We start from the raw sequence: 18,900 nt of genomic DNA on the forward strand, positions 1-18,900 counted from the left end.
ACCCACGCGCACAGAGCCATGCGGGACGGAGCCACGCGGGACGAAGCCACGCGGGTTCCATTACTCGCGCGCATGATAGGAAAGATCGGCGGTCTGACGCAGGATGAAGGTCGCGGGTTCCACTACCCGCGCGCATGAAGCAGAAGATCAGCGAGCATCCGACGCGGGTTGTGTGACGCGGGGTATGCCCCGTCGACTCCTACCCGAGCCGAGACTTATCCTTAGTCGATTTTAAACATTTTTTATGGGCATTTTAGACTTTTTAATGGGAACCATTAGGTTTTCCAAGGGATATAAATACTCTTGTAATCCCAAAGTTGGGATCTTATCTTGTTTTCAATCACAATAAGAAAGAACTTTTAGGTGAAAGATCTTACTTTTATCATTTCTTCTTGTGATTTGCTTGATTAATCTGGTCATTAATCATGATTAGCACCAAATCATCATTGATTCTTGGGCTCATCATGAAGAGTATTGAGTAGTCATCTTTGGATTCATGGGCTAGGGTGAGTAAGGGTGATTAGAGATGATCTAGGGTGTTTAAAGTTAGATCTACTTGTTTCCTTGCTTGTTGAGGGTTCCAAATGTTATTTTAGTCTTGATCATACTAAAATAGATCTCTAGGCATTTCCTGCCCACAAGGTGTATGATGAAATGCCTGAACCAACTCTTCAATGCTTTTAGCTTGCTTTACCTAAGAGATTAGTTGCTAAAGGAGTTAAGATTGCTATTAGACTTGTTCTCCATGTTTGATTTAGTAACATTCAACCTAAGAGATTAGATGCTTGAGTTGCTTTATCAAAAGAACATTATCTAGAGATAGAGCTTGTTTAGCTTAGTGTCTAGGCATAAGGAAAGTGTTTGATTGATAGTTTGCCACCTCTAGATTGGATCTACATCACCCAAGATCAAATGCCTAGCCACATGAGTCCTCTTACTTCATATTGAGAAAAGAAAGATGATTACTTTATTGCATTGGCTTATCAGTTTTTAGTTCATACCATCTTTAAAACCGGATCGTACTTAGCTTAAGCATAAACTTGCATTCCCTTTGCTTTTGAATCACCTAGGATTGGTTCGACAATCTTTTATACTACATTGATTTGATCTTAGACCCTTGAAAATTCTTGCATCAATAATCATGCTTGACATGTTTGATAAAGTATTGTCTCTTCTCAGTTTAAACAGATTTAATTAATTAGAAGAGAAGCCAAGTTATGATCATCTCTTTTTGTCTTATGCATTTTTTTTGTATTTGAAATTTAGAATCAATTGTTGAAAATATATCCCCAAAAAGTCAAGCTTAACTCGAATAACAGTTTCAAACCAGTGGAACTAATTTCACTAACTATAAATCATTAGTAAATGATGAAACATCACTAATCATGTAGGTACTATAAGTAATAATACGTCATTTGTGTGTGTTTCTGACTCACCTATCTTTGTATAAACTAAAATACACATTACACAAAACAAAACAAAACCCACAAAAGAAGAGATCTGTTCCACCGAACTTTGGTCAGTCAACTTGTCGAAAGTCAACTAACAAACGGTGGCACACTCTGTCACAAAAGTAAACATGATTATACATGTACAACTCTCAGTTTAATATTCAAACAAGTCTTTGTTATATTCCAACATCAAACACCAAAACCAGTAAAAGATGGCTCCAAGAACACCAAAACGCCGCACCGTTCAGCATTTCACGCATATTCATCCACTAACCGAGTTTAACAGCGCCGGTGACTTCATCTGCGACGGCTGCAAAACCTACGGCTCAGGCAAAACCTATCGATGCGAACCATGCAACTACGATCTCCATGATTACTGCGCCACGTGTCCCCTCACCCTACCAACCTTCATTCATCCCCAGCATGAGCTCAGCCTCGTCGTCCGTAAACAACAGTCCACGCGCCAGAACGAACGCGCATGCGACATCTGCAACGAGTCGGTGGAAGGGTTGTTCTATAGATGCAAGCTGTGTGAGTTTGACGTGCACCCTCTCTGCACGCAGCTTCCACAGCACGTGAGGCACGTGCTTCATCCTGCTCATCACTTGGAGTTTCGCCTCGGAGGAGCTAGCCCGTGTATGGTGTGTTACAACCCGTGCCAATCTTGGAGGTATAGGTGTGAGTTATGTAGGTTTGATATTCATATGGAGTGTATATTAACCGTGTGCAACACGTCACCTTCTGACAAGACCGAAGCATCGGGTACTAAGAGTAAAGGGCTCAAGCCACAAGGAGGACAACCATCATGGTCCGCGCCATGGCAACAACCGCATATGGGTTACCCTTATGGGTTTGGACCGATGGGTCAACAACCGCATTTTGGTTACCCTCATGCGTTTGGACAAATGGGTCAACAACCTTATCATCCTCATAATTTTAATAATTTTGGTTTCATGAACGGGTTCAATATGAATCCGGGTCAAGTACCAGAGGCCGGATCGGGTCAAAAACCAAGTCCTAGCAAGGGCTGGAAAATGTTTACTATTGCATCCAAGCTAACAATTGGTGTGGTTTCTAATGCACTGTTTGGGGTTTCCCTTGAAGGTCTCTTTTTTTGAGTTTTGAATTATTTTCCTTTCTATTAAATAAAATTGCAAACCAATGTCAATCCAATCATTCAACTTTGATCCCGCATTTTATAATCCTACTTGTTTGCTAAATGGAAAGTTTTTGATTGTGTACAATTATTTGATAGATCCCATGTGTAAATCAACTCAAAAGTCATATATACACAATGGATGCCAAATTGACCATAATATGGCAATTAGTTATTGTCAGTCAACTACTCAAAGTCAACTAAGCTGCTCTACCACGTTCTCAGGATTTTTAATGACCGAGTTAAACTTAATATTGGAGAACTAGTGAACGAAAGTTTTATAATTCTGTAACCCCCAACTAAGCAGAAAAAGATTGTGTGGGAATGGCAGTATAAGATGCTTGGGAATGGCGTAAAAACTTGTTGGACTCTTACATAACGGTACGTGATGCACAATATACATTTTTGATTTTTCATAGAAACTAAAATTATTAGAAGTATTCATTTCAATGATTTTTTGTATCTTTTGTTCTTTTTCTTTTATCAACTTGTATCTTTTGTTTTATAAATTAAATAGAAATATTTATTTAAAAGAAACAGTTATATAATTGTTCTTTTTTGAAACAATTTCATTAATAGAAAAGAGTTTTAGTTGGAGGCATTAACGTCCTCTTCAACTACCAACGACACAACAACATTCAAAGCAGTTTTAGTCAAACAATCGGCCAAGACATTTCTTTCTCGTGGAATCCACACGAAACATACAAACTCAAAGTCTTCACCTAGCGTGAGGATATCTGAGACGATGCCATACAAGCCAGCTCCACTTGCTCCCGAATTTAGCGCCTTCACCAGGATCTCTGAATCTGATTCAACCTGTATCGTCTTCAAACCCTTCCGTTGGCACGTAAGTACAGCTTCCCTTAGTGCTAGACCCTCAGCTATTAATGGCGAATTGACAAAGTCCTTTTGCTCTTTAAATTACATGATTTGGTTCTCTGCATAGAGAACCCACCCGAGTCCTGCTATGTTTCGCTGTTCCGCCCACGCTGCATCTGATCTGACAACGGCCGTGTTGGGTGGAGATACCACCTCTGCTTGGGGATGCTTCCTTTTCTTCTGATTTTCCAGTTTATGTCCCTCATTCCACTCCCTTGCCAGCACAATAGCTGTTGTATCTTCAGGAGTTGCTGAGAAGCCTTCGAACACGAATCGGTTTCTCGCCTTCCACAAAGCCCACATAATCCAGGGGAAGAGTGATCCTGCCAGGATCCCAGCAGGGGGAAGGCATTGCTTTCCACACCACGCAACCCAGGTTTGCTACCAATTCTATCGTTCCTCTGCACTCCAACTCATTAATAAAGGGAGCAAGGCTCCATACTTTTTGTGCAAAAGGACACTTGTTGGGTATGGATTTACATCCTCCTCAAGGCCCATTAGACATTGAACTAGACTCATATTGCTAGGAAGCTCTAAGCTTCATCTTTCTATAAATAAGGAGCTACCTACTTATTAGAAAGGATCTTCTCCTCTTCTTAGACTTTAAGAACATATTTTCATAGAGATTTTGTATTCTAAGGTTCACTTTACCGTTGTAATCATCTTGGTGATGAACCTTCAATCAATGAAATCTCTTTTATATTCTTTTTCACATTTGATTTCATCTAAAGATTTCTCCTAAGCCTCAAGAATCTAATTCTTATTCTTAGATTCTTTTATTGTATTGATTCAACAAACATCACCAGCATAAACACCTTTTTTGGATCAAACAGTTGGCGCTAGAAGGAGAGGGCCAAAGAGAACAATCTTCGTAGCATGTCAAACTTGGAAAAACCCGAGATCTAGAGTAAAAAAAAAAGTTTCTCATGAAAGCTTGGCCCACCAAAGAGCCCAAGATTCTGATCATCTTCCCGTCTCGTCAAGGTGAGAACTGGTCGTGATGATCCGATGATTCAGATCTGGGCATCTCGTCTTCATGGATGACGAACTCGTCAATTCGCTTCTCCACCACCACGTCGAGTTCAATCACATGCCGAACTCACCTCGATCCATCGGTGACTGCTCGAGCTTCTTTCCAGTCCGTGAAGAAAGTAATGGGTCAATCTCATTTCAGCCATCTCCGCCGTCGTTAGCCATCGCCGAAGAACAGAAACCACGGTGGTCTCTGGATAAAGAAAGAAGCTCTCTTGCGAAATACCCACCAAAGTTCGAAAATTTATTCCAAAGCATCACTATCTTGCCGTCTATTCCGCATTTGTAATCAACCGATCTCTCCTCTCTCTGGAACCGATCTTCGAGCCCTCCATCTTCTGAGGAAGCAAGAAACCAATCTCTCCCATCTCTGAAACCAAACTCTATCGATCTCAGACATGAAGTCCGCTCCTTTCCAACATATGTCATTAAACTGACAGATCCAGAACGCGTTACTGTCGCCACATAAAACCGAAAGTCTCAGTCTTTGCCGGAGAGTGGATCAGAAGTTGATGAGGAGGAAGACAATTCAGTGGAAGCCGAGGTCAGATAAAGTTTATGTTCTCCATCTTCTTGTATGGTCAGATGAGCAACCACTTGATCTTCCTTGAGAAATACATGTTCTTCACTGCGTTGTTGGATCGAGTTCTTGCCTAGTCGGATGAGAAACCACTTTGCCCATCCCTTCGATCTCGAAGCTGCTGTTCAGAAACGAGACATGGCAAAGACTCGATCTCTTACTGGACGCGACCTTAACAAACCAAGTCTCTTCAAAGGCATCGATCTCCCAAGAATCAACTTTGTTTCGAATCGCTGCTTCAGAAAGCTCAAAAATTTATCTCGTCACAAGCTCTCCTTCTCGATCCATAGATATCGTCACCTCATCCTTTCTCTTGTGAAGATTACAACGAAGCTCAAGGCTTGTTCCCGGAAAAGATCAAAACGATCCATTGAGGCAGAGCTCACCACCAGAAGGCTGCTTGAGAGATGTTGGATCCTGCAGAGATGAGGATGTGACGGTGGCTTGTCGACTTGAAGGCTCAGTCTTTCACGCTCCATCAGTGGCAACGAGCTCATCATGAGATCATCTCAAAACAATCCTTCTTCAGCGACTAGCAACTACTTGTCCTCAAAGATAAGTGTTCTATAATCTTGATTGCTTTATTGCTTGCAACCTATGCATACTGTTTAGTTATAAATAAATCACTAACATCATATGCAAGAGCTGAGCAATTATCTGATCATCATCATTGCTTGCTTATCAATTACACAAAACTTTGATTATCTCTTTTGGATAAACTTGATCTGATAATCATCATATTTTTCTTTGTGAGCCAGAATCAATTGCGAGGCAGACATACGACAAGCTCAGACTCTAGTACAAGCTCTAGCTGACGTGATCACAGTCCGCACAACTCCTGCTGACTTCATCATCGCCAATCACGAGCTCACCACAAACCTCGCAACTCCACAGCGCGTTCATCAACGTTATCCTAGCCTGACAAGCATACACGCCAACAACTTGCTCGGCACACACGATCTCAACACGAGACTTCGGGTCAGAAATAGTTCGGTAAATATGTATTTTAGGCACGAGTTTAAATTGAACTTGCTTTTTATTAGGCACGAGTTTGCGGTAGACTCGCTTATTGTTAGACATGAGTTTACAAAAACTCGCCCTTGGCTAGGCATGAGTTTACAGAAACTCTCCTTTTACTAGGCACGAGTTCTCAATAAACTCGCCTCTCTCTCGGCATGAGTCCAGTAAACTCGTCTTTCACTAAGCACGAGTTTAAAGCAAACTCGTCTTTTACTAGGCACAAGTTCAATGTAAACTTGCCTAAATCGTCATAGGCATGAATGCACTAGTTCATTGTCTCATAAACCCGTTGGGGGTGGATTTACATCCTCCCTCAAGGCCCATCAGACAATGAATTAAGCCCACTTCATTATGAAACCCTAGACATCTTTCATCTATAAATAAGGAACTATCTCCTTATGAGAAAGATTCTCTTCTTCCATTTTAGACCTAGAACACTTCTTACAAAGAGTTTATGGATTCTTAGATTTACTTTACACTTGTAATCATACATGTAATACAATCTTTGATCAATAAATTCTTTTTGATGTTCATTTTCCATTTGATTTCTATGTTGATTTCTCTTAAGCCTCAAGAATCTAAAAAATTTATTTTTTAAATTCTTCATTGTATGAATCCGACAAACACACCGTTTTTTGCTCAAACAGTTGGTGCTAGAAGGAGGGGGCCAAGGAGAATTATTTTCAAAGCAAATCGAACTTGGGAGCAAATCATGGATCTCGTCGGTTTCTACTCCATCGTGGCTTACAACAGCCAAGGATTTGGGCTCAAAGACAATGATAATTCTTGAGAAAAGAAGCCCAAGTTAGACCCAACAGATCTCGTCGTCACCTCATCCTCATCATTACCTCCGGCTTGATCCTGACAATGAGAACGGATCGAACTTCTCCTCACGTTTTCAACAGATCGAACTTCTCCTCATCGTCTCGTCACTACACCGACAAGGAGAACACGAGGGAACATGGAGAAGTATCCTACCATCTGAGATCTCCATCTTCAGACTTCACTGAACATGAAACGAGTGGGCCAGCTCAACATCTTCGGACGTGAGAACTTCAAAGGTACAATCTTTCTGTCTGAAAAGAGATCTTTCTTGTGAGACTTTGATCGAACACTTGGCGGGCTAGTAATAAGATGAAGCAACAACAAATGTTCCTCGAATTCCGTTGATGTCAATGGTTTCGGAACGGTGACGTCGTTCTCCGGCAAGAGAAACAGAGGCAGTTATGGGTTGGTTCGTGGTCTGATCAGGTATCGGGGTAATGGGTCGATCTCGTTTCAGCCATCTCCGTCATTAGCCATCGCTGGAGAACAGAGGAAGCTTTCTCATGAAAGGCAGACCAAAGAGCCCAAGACTCTCATCAGCTTTCCGTCTCGTCCTTTCACTCATCAAGGTCGCAGCAAACCTGAAACTTGATCTGAGAAGCTCCAAACAGTTAATTTCAAGCCGGTCGCATGCCAAGAGCTCGAGCTCGCCAAACGCAATGACAACAGAGCTCCGTCTCGGCAAGATTTCAAGAGTAGCTCATCACAACAATCTCGGCAAAGCTATAGAGTTAAGAAATTTGAGATCGTCAACACGTCATACCGACCTTGGCAGCTCGTTGATTTCGGCGGTTTCACATGCTTTGATCTCGGCGAATACGGGATCTAAAGCAGGGAGTAGCTAACGCGATCTCGTCGAAACACCGTTCTCACCAACCACGACAAGCTCGGTCTCTAGAAAACAGAGGAGCGTGTGATAGACCACGACGAGCTCGGTCTCTCTTTATGCTCAGCTCATGATCATCCACATCATCAATGCGCCTCCCCGAGCTTGACGTTGTCAAGATCACGTCTCAGCCTCTTCGTTGAATTCAGATCACGTTATCTCGGCATTGCTTGGAGATCATCTCAGTAACATTTCGATCTTGGCAATCACGTGATCTCTACCTCGGACGCTTGTGTCTTCTTCACCTCATAGAGATCGTTGAGCCAAAGAGAAAAAGAATCAACAAACGGTTGCCACCATCACGTTCTCATGCTTCGAAGGACGGCCCTCAGCTACGAGCTTGCCGGAAGCGGTACAAGCGGAGTAAGCCGGCACATTTCTCAGCATCATCATAGCCTGACGAGCATACACACCAACTACTTGTTCGGCACACACGATCTCAACACGAGACTTCGGGACGGCAATAGTTCGGTAAACGTGTACTTTAGGCACAAGTTTAAATTGAACTTGCTTTTTATTAGGCACGAGTTTGCGGTCGACTCGCTTATTGTTAGACATGAGTTTACAAAAACTTGTCTTTGACTAGGCATGAGTTTACAGAAACTCTCCTTCTACTAGGCACGAGTTCTCAGTAAATTCGCCTATGTCTCTGTCATGTCCCCGATTCTGGATAGGATCGTCCGGACGGACTGCGGTGCGTGGAAATGAACCAGTATGGTCATATGGCCCAAAGACAAGCGTGTCATAGCCTGGAAGTAAGGTTAAGGGCATCAGGAAGCTAAGGCATAGCTAATCCAAGAAGGAGACAAGCTCAAAGGAGCTGGACAAGCGAGCTGGTAGCTGGACAAGATCCAGGTGAAGCTCGATGAAGTGAGTGATCAGAATGGATCATGGGAAAACTAAGTCTAGGTCTGGAAATTGACCAAGGTACTTAGAAGGATTGAAGAAGATAAAGGAAACAAGCTGGACACAGTGTATAACAGCTGGGCGATGCAGTAAGCAAGCTCGACCAGCTAGGTGAAGTGTAGTGCAGCTCAGTGTAGCTCACTGAAGAGTGTGTCAGCTCCCTGAGCTAGATGGACTAGCTCACTCAGCTGGGACAGCTGGGGATCAGCTCAACTCAGCTGGACTGAGTGTTCAAGTCATGGGCAGTTGGGCCGGGTCTGGAGAGTGGCCGGGCCATGTGGGTGACCCGTGTGTGCCGATGGGCTGGTGGGCTCTTGGGATTGAGCCAGGGGCGTGGGCAATCAGTCTGGGCCTTGTTTGGCCTTGTCCAGGAGTGGATTGGCAGTTCCAGGGCGTGTGGTAACTGCCAGAGGTGAAAGGGTGTGATCTGGACCATTGATTTAAATCAATGGCCAGGATTGAAACCGAAGGGATGGAATGGTTAAAAAGTAACCACCAAAAAGTAACCACCCCTTCTTCTATAAAAGGCAGGCAAGTCCGTGCCTTTGCAGGCACACCAGGGACTTCCTTCTACACCCTGAAACACAAAGAAAACCAGAGAAAAAGAGAGAGAGAGTCGGATTGCTCCATCCAAGATCAAGAGTGGTGTGAAGGCAGCAAAGAGGCAGTTTTGTGGGCAATCACAAGGGGAGTTGAGAACGACCCTTTGATGGTGATTGATCATGGATGATCATGTCCTAGGCTTCCTCTGTGCCCTGGGAACACACTCAAATGGTCAGGAGGGAAGGGAGAAGGCCGGACTCCACTCTCAATGGCATGAACAGCCTTAAGGGCAGATGTGTGTAGAAAGGCAGTTTCATGGGCACTGAAGGGGGAAGTGATGGACGACCCTGTGAGGATGTTTGATCATGGATGATCACATCCTGGGCTTCCTCTGTGTCTTGGGAACACACGCATTTAACCAGGAGAGAAGGGAGAAGGCCAGACTCCACTCTTACAGGCCAAGACAGCCTTGAAGGCGGATGCAGTGTAGAAACTGGTTTCATGGAAGTTCCATGGATGGGAAGTTGGTGCGACCCTTGAATAGATCTTATCAATACTGGAGGTATGTGATAGGACAATGATGGAGGCGTGCCCTGGAGGAGCATGGCCGTCCATGATAAGGGAAGGCACATGATCTAATCAGATCATGTATAAGGTAACCGGTTTTATGATTACCGTTTGAATTCCAATTCTGTTGACTGAGGAATTGATCATGGCCAAGTATGGCACGTCCTTGAGGAATATATATATTATGAATGATTATGGTGTAGTCTGTTGGATCAGACTTGATGACACTAAACCATGGCCTTGGCCGGTTAGGAGAAATCCTCCATGGCCTTGGTTTGGAAGGTATGATCGGATCTCATAGTTCCTGAAGGGCTTGAGGGGATCTGATGATTGATTCTTCTTAGTGGGTATTTATAATGAATTATCATGGTATTTGGGGATTTTTATCTAATTGATTTCGAGATGGTCAAGGTGGCCGGTGGGGCTGTTCTAGGTCAAGATCTATAGGATCGAGATCGGTTCTTGGAATTCTGACTTGACCATTCTCTTAGTTAAGATTTATCATGAATTATCATGAATCCTAATGAGTTTTTAGGGATTGATTTAGAGATGGTCCCTTGGGCCGGTTTGGCTGATCTTGGCCGAGATCTAGGGGCTGGAGGCGGTTCTGGGAAATCCGATTGGACCATTCTCTTAGTTATGATTTATCATGAATTGTCATGAATTTTAATTGATTTTTGGATCACATTTGAAATCGGCCAGATTTGGGTTTAATGAGAAAATGATCGGTTAGTTATGGAACCAGCCATGCAATGATAGATCCTTGTGTTAGGTTATCGGATCATATGCTTGTGTATTGTGAAATGTTTGTCACTTATGATTATTGATCATAAGGAATGTTAGTTATCAACCTTGGGTTGGTAAGCTATGTGCAAAGCATTGGCTATGTTTTTGAGCAGGTTTGCTTGCGGTCGAAATTGCACCTGAGGGCATATTGGGGTCAGATCCTTGTGTTAGGATATCTGATCATATGTTTGTGTGCTGGAACATATTGTCACTTATGATATTGATCATAAGGAATTGCTGGTTATCAACCTTGGTGTTGGTAAGGCAGGCCGTGTGTGATCTGATCATGGGTAAGGATGGACGACCTGATCCTTGGATGATGGATCAAGGTGTCTGATCTGATTGATCAAAGGATGCACCGGTGGTAAGAGCAACACTAATCAGGTTCAGTGGGACATGGTTCCATGACTGATTAGGAAGTGTGAAGACTCATCAGTTCTGAGTCATGTGGGGTGGTTGGTTGATTGACTCAGGATCTGATGGGCATTGTTAGTCCATGAGCTGGACTTGGTATCATAAGTTGATAAGGCAAAAAGGATGTGGGACAGTGCATGAGCCGGTAAGGGCCAGATGCATGTCCTTAGCTGTTTGAAGACTTCTCAAGGGTTACTTATGTCTGTGGGGATGGTTGGCTGAATGACTAAGTACCCAAGAGAAGAGTTTATGAAGGTATAAGGGAGTTGGACGAGTGGACGGGGAGCTGGGCAAGGCTACCTCGCAGCTCGATCAGCTGGTTTATGAGTTCATTCAGCTAGTGTAGCTGGGCCGATGAGCTAACAAGCTCCGTGGATGTGGCAAAGGTATGATCTAGCAATGTTGCATAGATCTAGATAGAATGGTTAAGTAGATATTATTCCGCTGCGTATGTGTTGTATTGATCTAGCTAGGGAATGACTAAGGTAGTCTTGAGCTAGGATCTGAGTTAGCCCTCGCCAATGGGCGATATTTTAAATAAAGGGCAAAATTTTTAGAGGTTCGGTCTGGGTATGGACTGAGCGACGTGAGGCATCGACCGCGGCCTAGTCGGCCGGGATCGGGTCTTACAAGTTGGTATCAGAGCATGCTTGATCCTGTTACGGACAGTGCTCAAAGATGTTGAGTTCCAAACCGAAATTATTTCTGAAAACTGAGATGACTTGGAACCTTAGTTGTGGTGAGCCAAGTGAGGGTTGAGGTAAGTTTGGGTTTCATGCTTGTGAACGGGGAAGTTCCAAGATGAGCCGGCTTAGCCAAGATACACTCTTCCACGGCAAGACCCTGAAAACATAAAGGTTAGTTTATCTAGTTATTTGGGAATAATGGACGGATTGGATGATGGAGCAATGCAAGATCTTTGTATGGACGACCTGGACAAAGGAAGTAACATGGACCAGAGAGTGGCTTAGGTTGAAAGAAACGTGCAGCACTCTCTTGGAGGTAAATGTTATCCCTTGGTGGCCGTTCAAAACAAGTGAGCATATGCAATGTTCATGTTAGTCTAAGGGAGACGCTACATGGCTAGTACATGAGTGGGCTTGTGATCAGATGGATCAGCTTGGACTCAGTGTAAGTCAAAGTAGGATTCCTTAAGATTGAATGAATGGAATGGATCAATTCCAAGAGGAATTGGAAACACGATGTTAAGTATCTTAGTATGAGGAGGATTGAGGTATACTATAAACACTTTTGTGAATGGTATGGGACGTTCACAAATGTGTGATGCTTTGGAGAATGGTATGGGACATTTTCCAAATGTGTGATCAAACCGAGATCCTACTCATCTAAGTACTTAATGATCGGTGGTGATCTTGGATAGGCCGATGCCTATAGATCTGATCTTGGATAGGCCGATGCCTATAGATCTGATTGTGGTGATCTTGGATAGGCCGATGCCTATAGATCTGATTGTGGTGATCTTGGATAGGCCGATGCCTATAGATCTGATTGTGGTGATCTTGGATAGGCCGATGCCTATAGATCTGATTGTGGTGATCTTGGATAGGCCGATGCCTATAGATCTGATTGTGGTGATCTTGGATAGGCCGATGCCTATAGATCTGATTGTGGTGATCTTGGATAGGCCGATGCCTATAGATCTGATTGTGGTGATCTTGGATAGGCCGATGCCTATAGATCTGATTGTGGTGATCTTGGATAGGCCAATGCCTATAGATCTTATTGTGGTCCCCCTCAAGCATCATGGAGTGATCTTGGGCATGGACTGGTTGGGAAAGTATCGGGCAACTCTAGATTGTCACCTGGGAAGGGTGCACCTTGAGAACGAGTTTGGACCCCGATTAAGTACCAAGGAATCAAGCCAACCTCTTGTAGTTTGGTGGTTTCAGCAGTCCAATAGAACGTATGCTTGGAAATGGTTGTGAGGCCTTTTGGCTACCATTTACACTGATGAGGTTGTAGGGGCCTGTGACCCAGAGGTTATACCGTTGGTTCAGGAATTTCAGGATGTGTTTGGGGCACTACAGGGCATTCCCCCTGATAGGGCTGGCCCATTCAGCATTGAATTGGAACCTGGAACGGCCCCATTATCTAAAAGTCCATATAGAATGGCACCAGCTCAGATGGCAGAGCTGAAGAAGCAACTTGAGGAGTTGCTTGAGAAGGGGTTCATACGCCCTAGTGTATTGCCTTGGGGAGCACCAGTTCTTTTTGTGAAACAGAAAGATGGTAGCTTCAGGCTGTGTATTGATTGAGACGGTTGAGTCCCTGAGTGGACCAGAACCGTAATATGATCAAGTCCGGTAAGGGACGAGGATCAGGACACGACCTACTCGGAGATGGACCTATGGTCGGAATGCACGGTCGAGTCCTTGAGTGGACCAGGACCAGAATATGATCACGTCCTAAATGGACCAGGATCGAAATATGACAAAGTCCAGTGATGGACAGAAGTAAAGATAAGGCGGTTAGTCTAGTAGGGACTAAGATCGCAATATGGCCAAGCTGGAAAAGGCTGTGGTCGGTTAAGGGATGATCCAGTACGATTAGGCTGTGATCATGAACCCTTGGTGTCTGTAAGGACATAAGGAAACAAAACAATCTGTTAGGACTTGTGGTACAACAAGCGGCCTAAAGATTGGAACGAGTTCATTAAGACTTGACTGATACATTGAGTGGCTTGGAGATTGGGTAAATCTACTAAGACTCGGGTATGCAGTAAGTTCTTAGGGACTGAAGATGATCTAGTCATGGACTAGGGTCAGAGAGTAAGAGACTTGGTGTCTACTAGGACCCCAACCTGGAGAGTTGGGTCAGTGACACAAGTCATGTCTTTGTATGGGTGCTTGATGGACCACTTGATAAGATTTTGGTTTAAATATCTATCAAGTGGGGGAGACTTGTTGTGTATATGATGACCAGGACGTGGTCAGTGAGAAGGAACAAGGTGGGAGATGCAACAAATTGGTTAGAAAGAACCAATCGAGCATGCTCCATGTTCCGGGTACAAAGGAGTTCGGATGGAACCTTTGTCATGAGAACAAGAGGTTAAAACCACTGGATTCGAGGACGAATCCTTCGTAAGTGGGGGAGACTTGTCATGTCCCCGATTCTGTATAGGATCGTCCGGACGGACTGCGGTGCGTGGAAATGCACCAGTATGGTCATATGGCCCAAAGACAAGCGTGTCATAGCCTGGAAGTAAGGTTAAGAGCATCAGGAAGCTAAGGCATAGCTAATCCAAGAAGGAGACAAGCTCAAAGGAGCTGGACAAGCGAGCTGGTAGCTGGACAAGATCCAGGTGAAGCTCGATGAAGTGAGTGATCAGAATGGATCATGGGAAAACTAAGTCTAGGTCTGGAAATTGACCAAGGGACTTAGAAGGATTGAAGAAGATAAAGGAAACAAGCTGGACACAGTGTATAACAGCTGGGCGATGCAGTAAGCAAGCTCGACCAGCTAGGTGAAGTGTAGTGCAGCTCAGTGTAGCTCACTGAAAAGTGTGTCAGCTCCCTGAGCTAGATGGACTAGCTCACTCAGCTGGGACAGCTGGGGATCAGCTCAACTCAGCTGGACTGAGTGTTCAAGTCATGGGCAGTTGGGCCGGGTCTGGAGAGTGGCCGGGCCATGTGGGTGACCCGTGTGTGCCGATGGGCTGGTGGGCTCTTGGGATTGAGCCAGGGGCGTGGGCAATCAGTCTGGGCCTTGTTTGGCCTTGTCCAGGAGTGGATTGGCAGTTCCAGGGCGTGTGGTAACTGCCAGAGGTGAAAGGGTGTGATCTGGACCATTGATTTAAATCAATGGCCAGGATTGAAACCGAAGGGATGGAATGGTTAAAAAGTAACCACCAAAAAGTAACCACCCCTTCTTCTATAAAAGGCAGGCAAGTCCGTGCCTTTGCAGGCACACCAGGGACTTCCTTCTACACCCTGAAACACCAAGAAAACCAGAGAAAAAGAGTGAGAGAGTCGGATTGCTCCATCCAAGATCAAGAGTGGTGTGAAGGCAGCAAAGAGGCAGTTTTGTGGGCAATCACAAGGGGAGTTGAGAACGACCCTTTGATGGTGATTGATCATGGATGATCATGTCCTAGGCTTCCTATGTGCCCTGGGAACACACTCAAATGGTCAGGAGGGAAGGGAGAAGGCCGGACTCCACTCTCAATGGCATGAACAGCCTTAAGGGCAGATGTGTGTAGAAAGGCAGTTTCATGGGCACTGAAGGGGGAAGTGATGGACGACCCTGTGAGGATGTTTGATCATGGATGATCACATCCTGGGCTTCCTCTGTGTCTTGGTAACACACGCATTTAACCAGGAGAGAAGGGAGAAGGCCAGACTCCACTCTTACAGGCCAAGACAGCCTTGAAGGCGGATGCAGTGTAGAAACTGGTTTCATGGAAGTTCCATGGATGGGAAGTTGGTGCGACCCTTGAATAGATCTTATCAATACTGGAGGTATGTGATAGGACAATGATGGAGGCGTGCCCTGGAGGAGCATGGCCGTCCATGATAAGGGAAGGCACATGATCTAATCAGATCTTGTATAAGGTAACCGGTTTTATGATTACCGTTTGAATTCCAATTCTGTTGACTGAGGAATTGATCATGGCCAAGTATGGCACGTCCTTGAGGAATATATATATTATGAATGATTATGGTGTAGTCTGTTGGATCAGACTTGATGACACTAAACCATGGCCTTGGCCGGTTAGGAGAAATCCTCCATGGCCTTGGTTTGGAAGGTATGATCGGATCTCATAGTTCCTGAAGGGCTTGAGGGGATCTGATGATTGATTCTTCTTAGTGGGTATTTATAATGAATTATCATGGTATTTGGGGATTTTTATCTAATTGATTTCGAGATGGTCAAGGTGGCCGGTGGGGCTGTTCTAGGTCAAGATCTATAGGATCGAGATCGGTTCTTGGAATTCTGACTTGACCATTCTCTTAGTTAAGATTTATCATGAATTATCATGAATCCTAATGAGTTTTTAGGGATTGATTTAGAGATGGTCCCTTGGGCCGGTTTGGCTGATCTTGGCCGAGATCTAGGGGCTGGAGGCCGGTTCTGGGAAATCCGATTGGACCATTCTCTTAGTTATGATTTATCATGAATTGTCATGAATTTTAATTGATTTTTGGATCACATTTGAAATCGGCCAGATTTGGGTTTAATGAGAAAATGATCGGTTAGTTATGGAACCAACCATGCAATGATAGATCCTTGTGTTAGGTTATCGGATCATATGCTTGTGTATTGTGAAATGTTTGTCACTTATGATTATTGATCATAAGGAATGTTAGTTATCAACCTTGGGTTGGTAAGCTATGTGCAAAGCATTGGCTATGTTTTTTGAGCAGGTTTGCTTGCGGTCGAAATTGCACCTGAGGGCATATTGGGGTCAGATCCTTGTGTTAGGATATCTGATCATATGTTTGTGTGCTGGAACATATTGTCACTTATGATATTGATCATAAGGAATTGCTGGTTATCAACCTTGGTGTTGGTAAGACAGGCCGTGTGTGATCTGATCATGGGTAAGGATGGACGACCTGATCCTTGGATGATGGATCAAGGTGTCTGATCTGATTGATCAAAGGATGCACCGGTGGTAAGAGCAACACTAATCAGGTTCAGTGGGACATGGTTCCATGACTGATTAGGAAGTGTGAAGACTCATCAGTTCTGAGTCATGTGGGGTGGTTGGTTGATTGACTCAGGATCTGATGGGCATTGTTAGTCCATGAGCTGGACTTGGTATCATAAGTTGATAAGGCAAAAAGGATGTGGGACAGTGCATGAGCCGGTAAGGGCCAGATGCATGTCCTTAGCTGTTTGAAGACTTCTCAAGGGTTACTTATGTCTGTGGGGATGGTTGGCTGAATGACTAAGTACCCAAGAGAAGAGTTTATGAAGGTATAAGGGAGTTGGACGAGTGGACGGGGAGCTGGGCAAGGCTACCTCGCAGCTCGATCAGCTGGTTTATGAGTTCATTCAGCTAGTGTAGCTGGGCCGATGAGCTAACAAGCTCCGTGGATGTGGCAAAGGTATGATCTAGCAATGTTGCATAGATATAGATAGAATGGTTAAGTAGATATTATTCCGCTGCGTATGTGTTGTATTGATCTAGCTAGGGAATGACTAAGGTAGTCTTGAGCTAGGATCTGAGTTAGCCCTCGCCAATGGGCGATATTTTAAATAAAGGGCAAAATTTTTAGAGGTTCGGTCTGGGTATGGACTGGGCGACGTGAGGCATCGACTGCGGCCTAGTCGGCCGGGATCGGGTCTTACAGTCTCAGCATGAGTCAAGTAAACTCGTCTTTCGCTAACCACGAGTTTAAAGCAAACTCGCCTTTTATTAGGCACAAGTTCGAAGTAAATTCGCCTAAACCATTATAGGCATGAATGTGTCTAGTTCATTGTCTAATATACCCTATTCGTAAAATTCACAGAGATCGACTTCATCTCTCTCTACGAACTTGGGGGGACTTACTGTTGAGGATGGATTTACATCCTCCTCAAGGCCCATTAGACATTGAACTAGGCCCATATTGCTAGGAAGTCCTAGGCTTCATCTTTCTATAAATAAGGAGCTACCTCCTTATGAGAAAGGATCTTCTCCTCTTCTTAGACTTTGAGAACATATTTTCATAGAGATTTTGTATTCTAAGGTTCACTTTACCTTTGTAATCATCTTGGTGATGAACCTTCAATCAATGAAATCTTTTTTATATTCTTTTTCCCATTTGATTTCATCTAAAGATTTCTCCTAAGCCTCAAGAATCTAATTCTAATTCTTAGATTCTTTTATTGTATTGATTCAACAAACATCACCAGCATAAACACCTTTTTTGGATCAAACAACAGTGGAAGAAGATATGAACGATAGATTCAGAGTTTCCACAACGTTTACAGAGAGGGTCCACTGCGATATGGCGTTCCACTAGTCTCTCTCCCACCGGGAGAGCTCCCTTGAGGAGGTTCCAAGAGAACAATTTAACCTTCGGCACACATTCTAGCCTCCACACACCTTTGTTCCAGTTGATATCTGTTGCGGCCACGGCTGCTTCACCATAGGAACCATCATCCACCATGCTATAGTAGCCAGACTTTGTTGTGTACTCGGCGGTTTTTGTACCGAGCCAGATAAGCTTATATGTGGCCCTCGTAAGACTTGGTTTGATGCAGTGGATTATACTTTCTTAATCAGGTAGAAGCAGGGAGATTCTTCTGCGGTCCCATTCTCTTCCACCCGCTATCATGAGATCCGAGACAGTCAGCTCTAAACATTGTTCTCCGAGAGGGCCCATAGGCTTTTCTTGTCGGATCAGGCTCAGCCAGGGGTCACTCCAGATATTTATCGATGCACCATCGCCCACTACCCAGCCTAGGTTGTTAATCAACAGGTCTTGGCCTGCTAAAACACTTCTCCACCAGGTAGTTTCCCTTACATGTAGGAAAGAGTTTTCCAAGCAGTATTTTCCCATTAGAACTCGTGCGAGTAGGGAAGTCGGGTTATGGGAGGAGAGCGTCATTGAATTTTTCGAAGTCTTGGAACCCCAGTCCCCCAATCGCTTTCGGTTTGGCTAGCTTGTCCCGTGAGACCCATGCCATTTTGCGGGCGTTCTCATTGTTGTCCCACCAAAAACGAGTAACCACTGATTGGATTTGTTTGCACAGGGAGATTGGTAGCTTAAAGTATGTCATGGATTAGGATGGGGTAGCTGAGAGTACACTTTGCAACATAACCAGCTTGCCGGCAAAGGAGAGGAATTATTTTGACCATCCTCGAGCTTTCTGTTTAATCTGGTCCACCGTAGCGGAGAACAGA

At 44.3% G+C, this 18,900-nt stretch overlaps 1 protein-coding gene and 1 long non-coding RNA gene across 2 annotated transcripts; both read left to right on the forward strand.

Annotated features, from left to right (window-relative positions):
* The first annotated feature begins 1,280 nt into the window (after nt 1-1,280).
* Nucleotides 1,281-2,927, forward strand: LOC106443156. The gene has a single exon (XM_013884749.3). It carries the CDS (start codon nt 1,664-1,666, stop codon nt 2,567-2,569), a length of 906 nt encoding a protein of 301 aa, XP_013740203.2. The 5' UTR covers nt 1,281-1,663; the 3' UTR covers nt 2,570-2,927.
* Nucleotides 2,928-2,953: 26 nt separating this feature from the next.
* Nucleotides 2,954-6,651, forward strand: LOC125585100. Its single transcript, XR_007321994.1, has 2 exons — nt 2,954-3,454; nt 3,554-6,651. It is a non-coding gene; the product is annotated as an uncharacterized LOC125585100 (long non-coding RNA).
* The last annotated feature ends 12,249 nt before the right edge of the window (nt 6,652-18,900 follow it).

This window comes from Brassica napus, chromosome C4 (genome assembly GCF_020379485.1).
Source record: "Brassica napus cultivar Da-Ae chromosome C4, Da-Ae, whole genome shotgun sequence".
Taxonomy (NCBI): Eukaryota; Viridiplantae; Streptophyta; class Magnoliopsida; order Brassicales; family Brassicaceae; genus Brassica; species Brassica napus.

Excerpts from the sequence above, each read along its gene's own strand:
- LOC106443156 (XM_013884749.3), top strand. The coding sequence starts at position 1,664 with ATGGCTCCAAGAACACCAAAACGCCGCACCGTTCAGCATTTCACGCAT.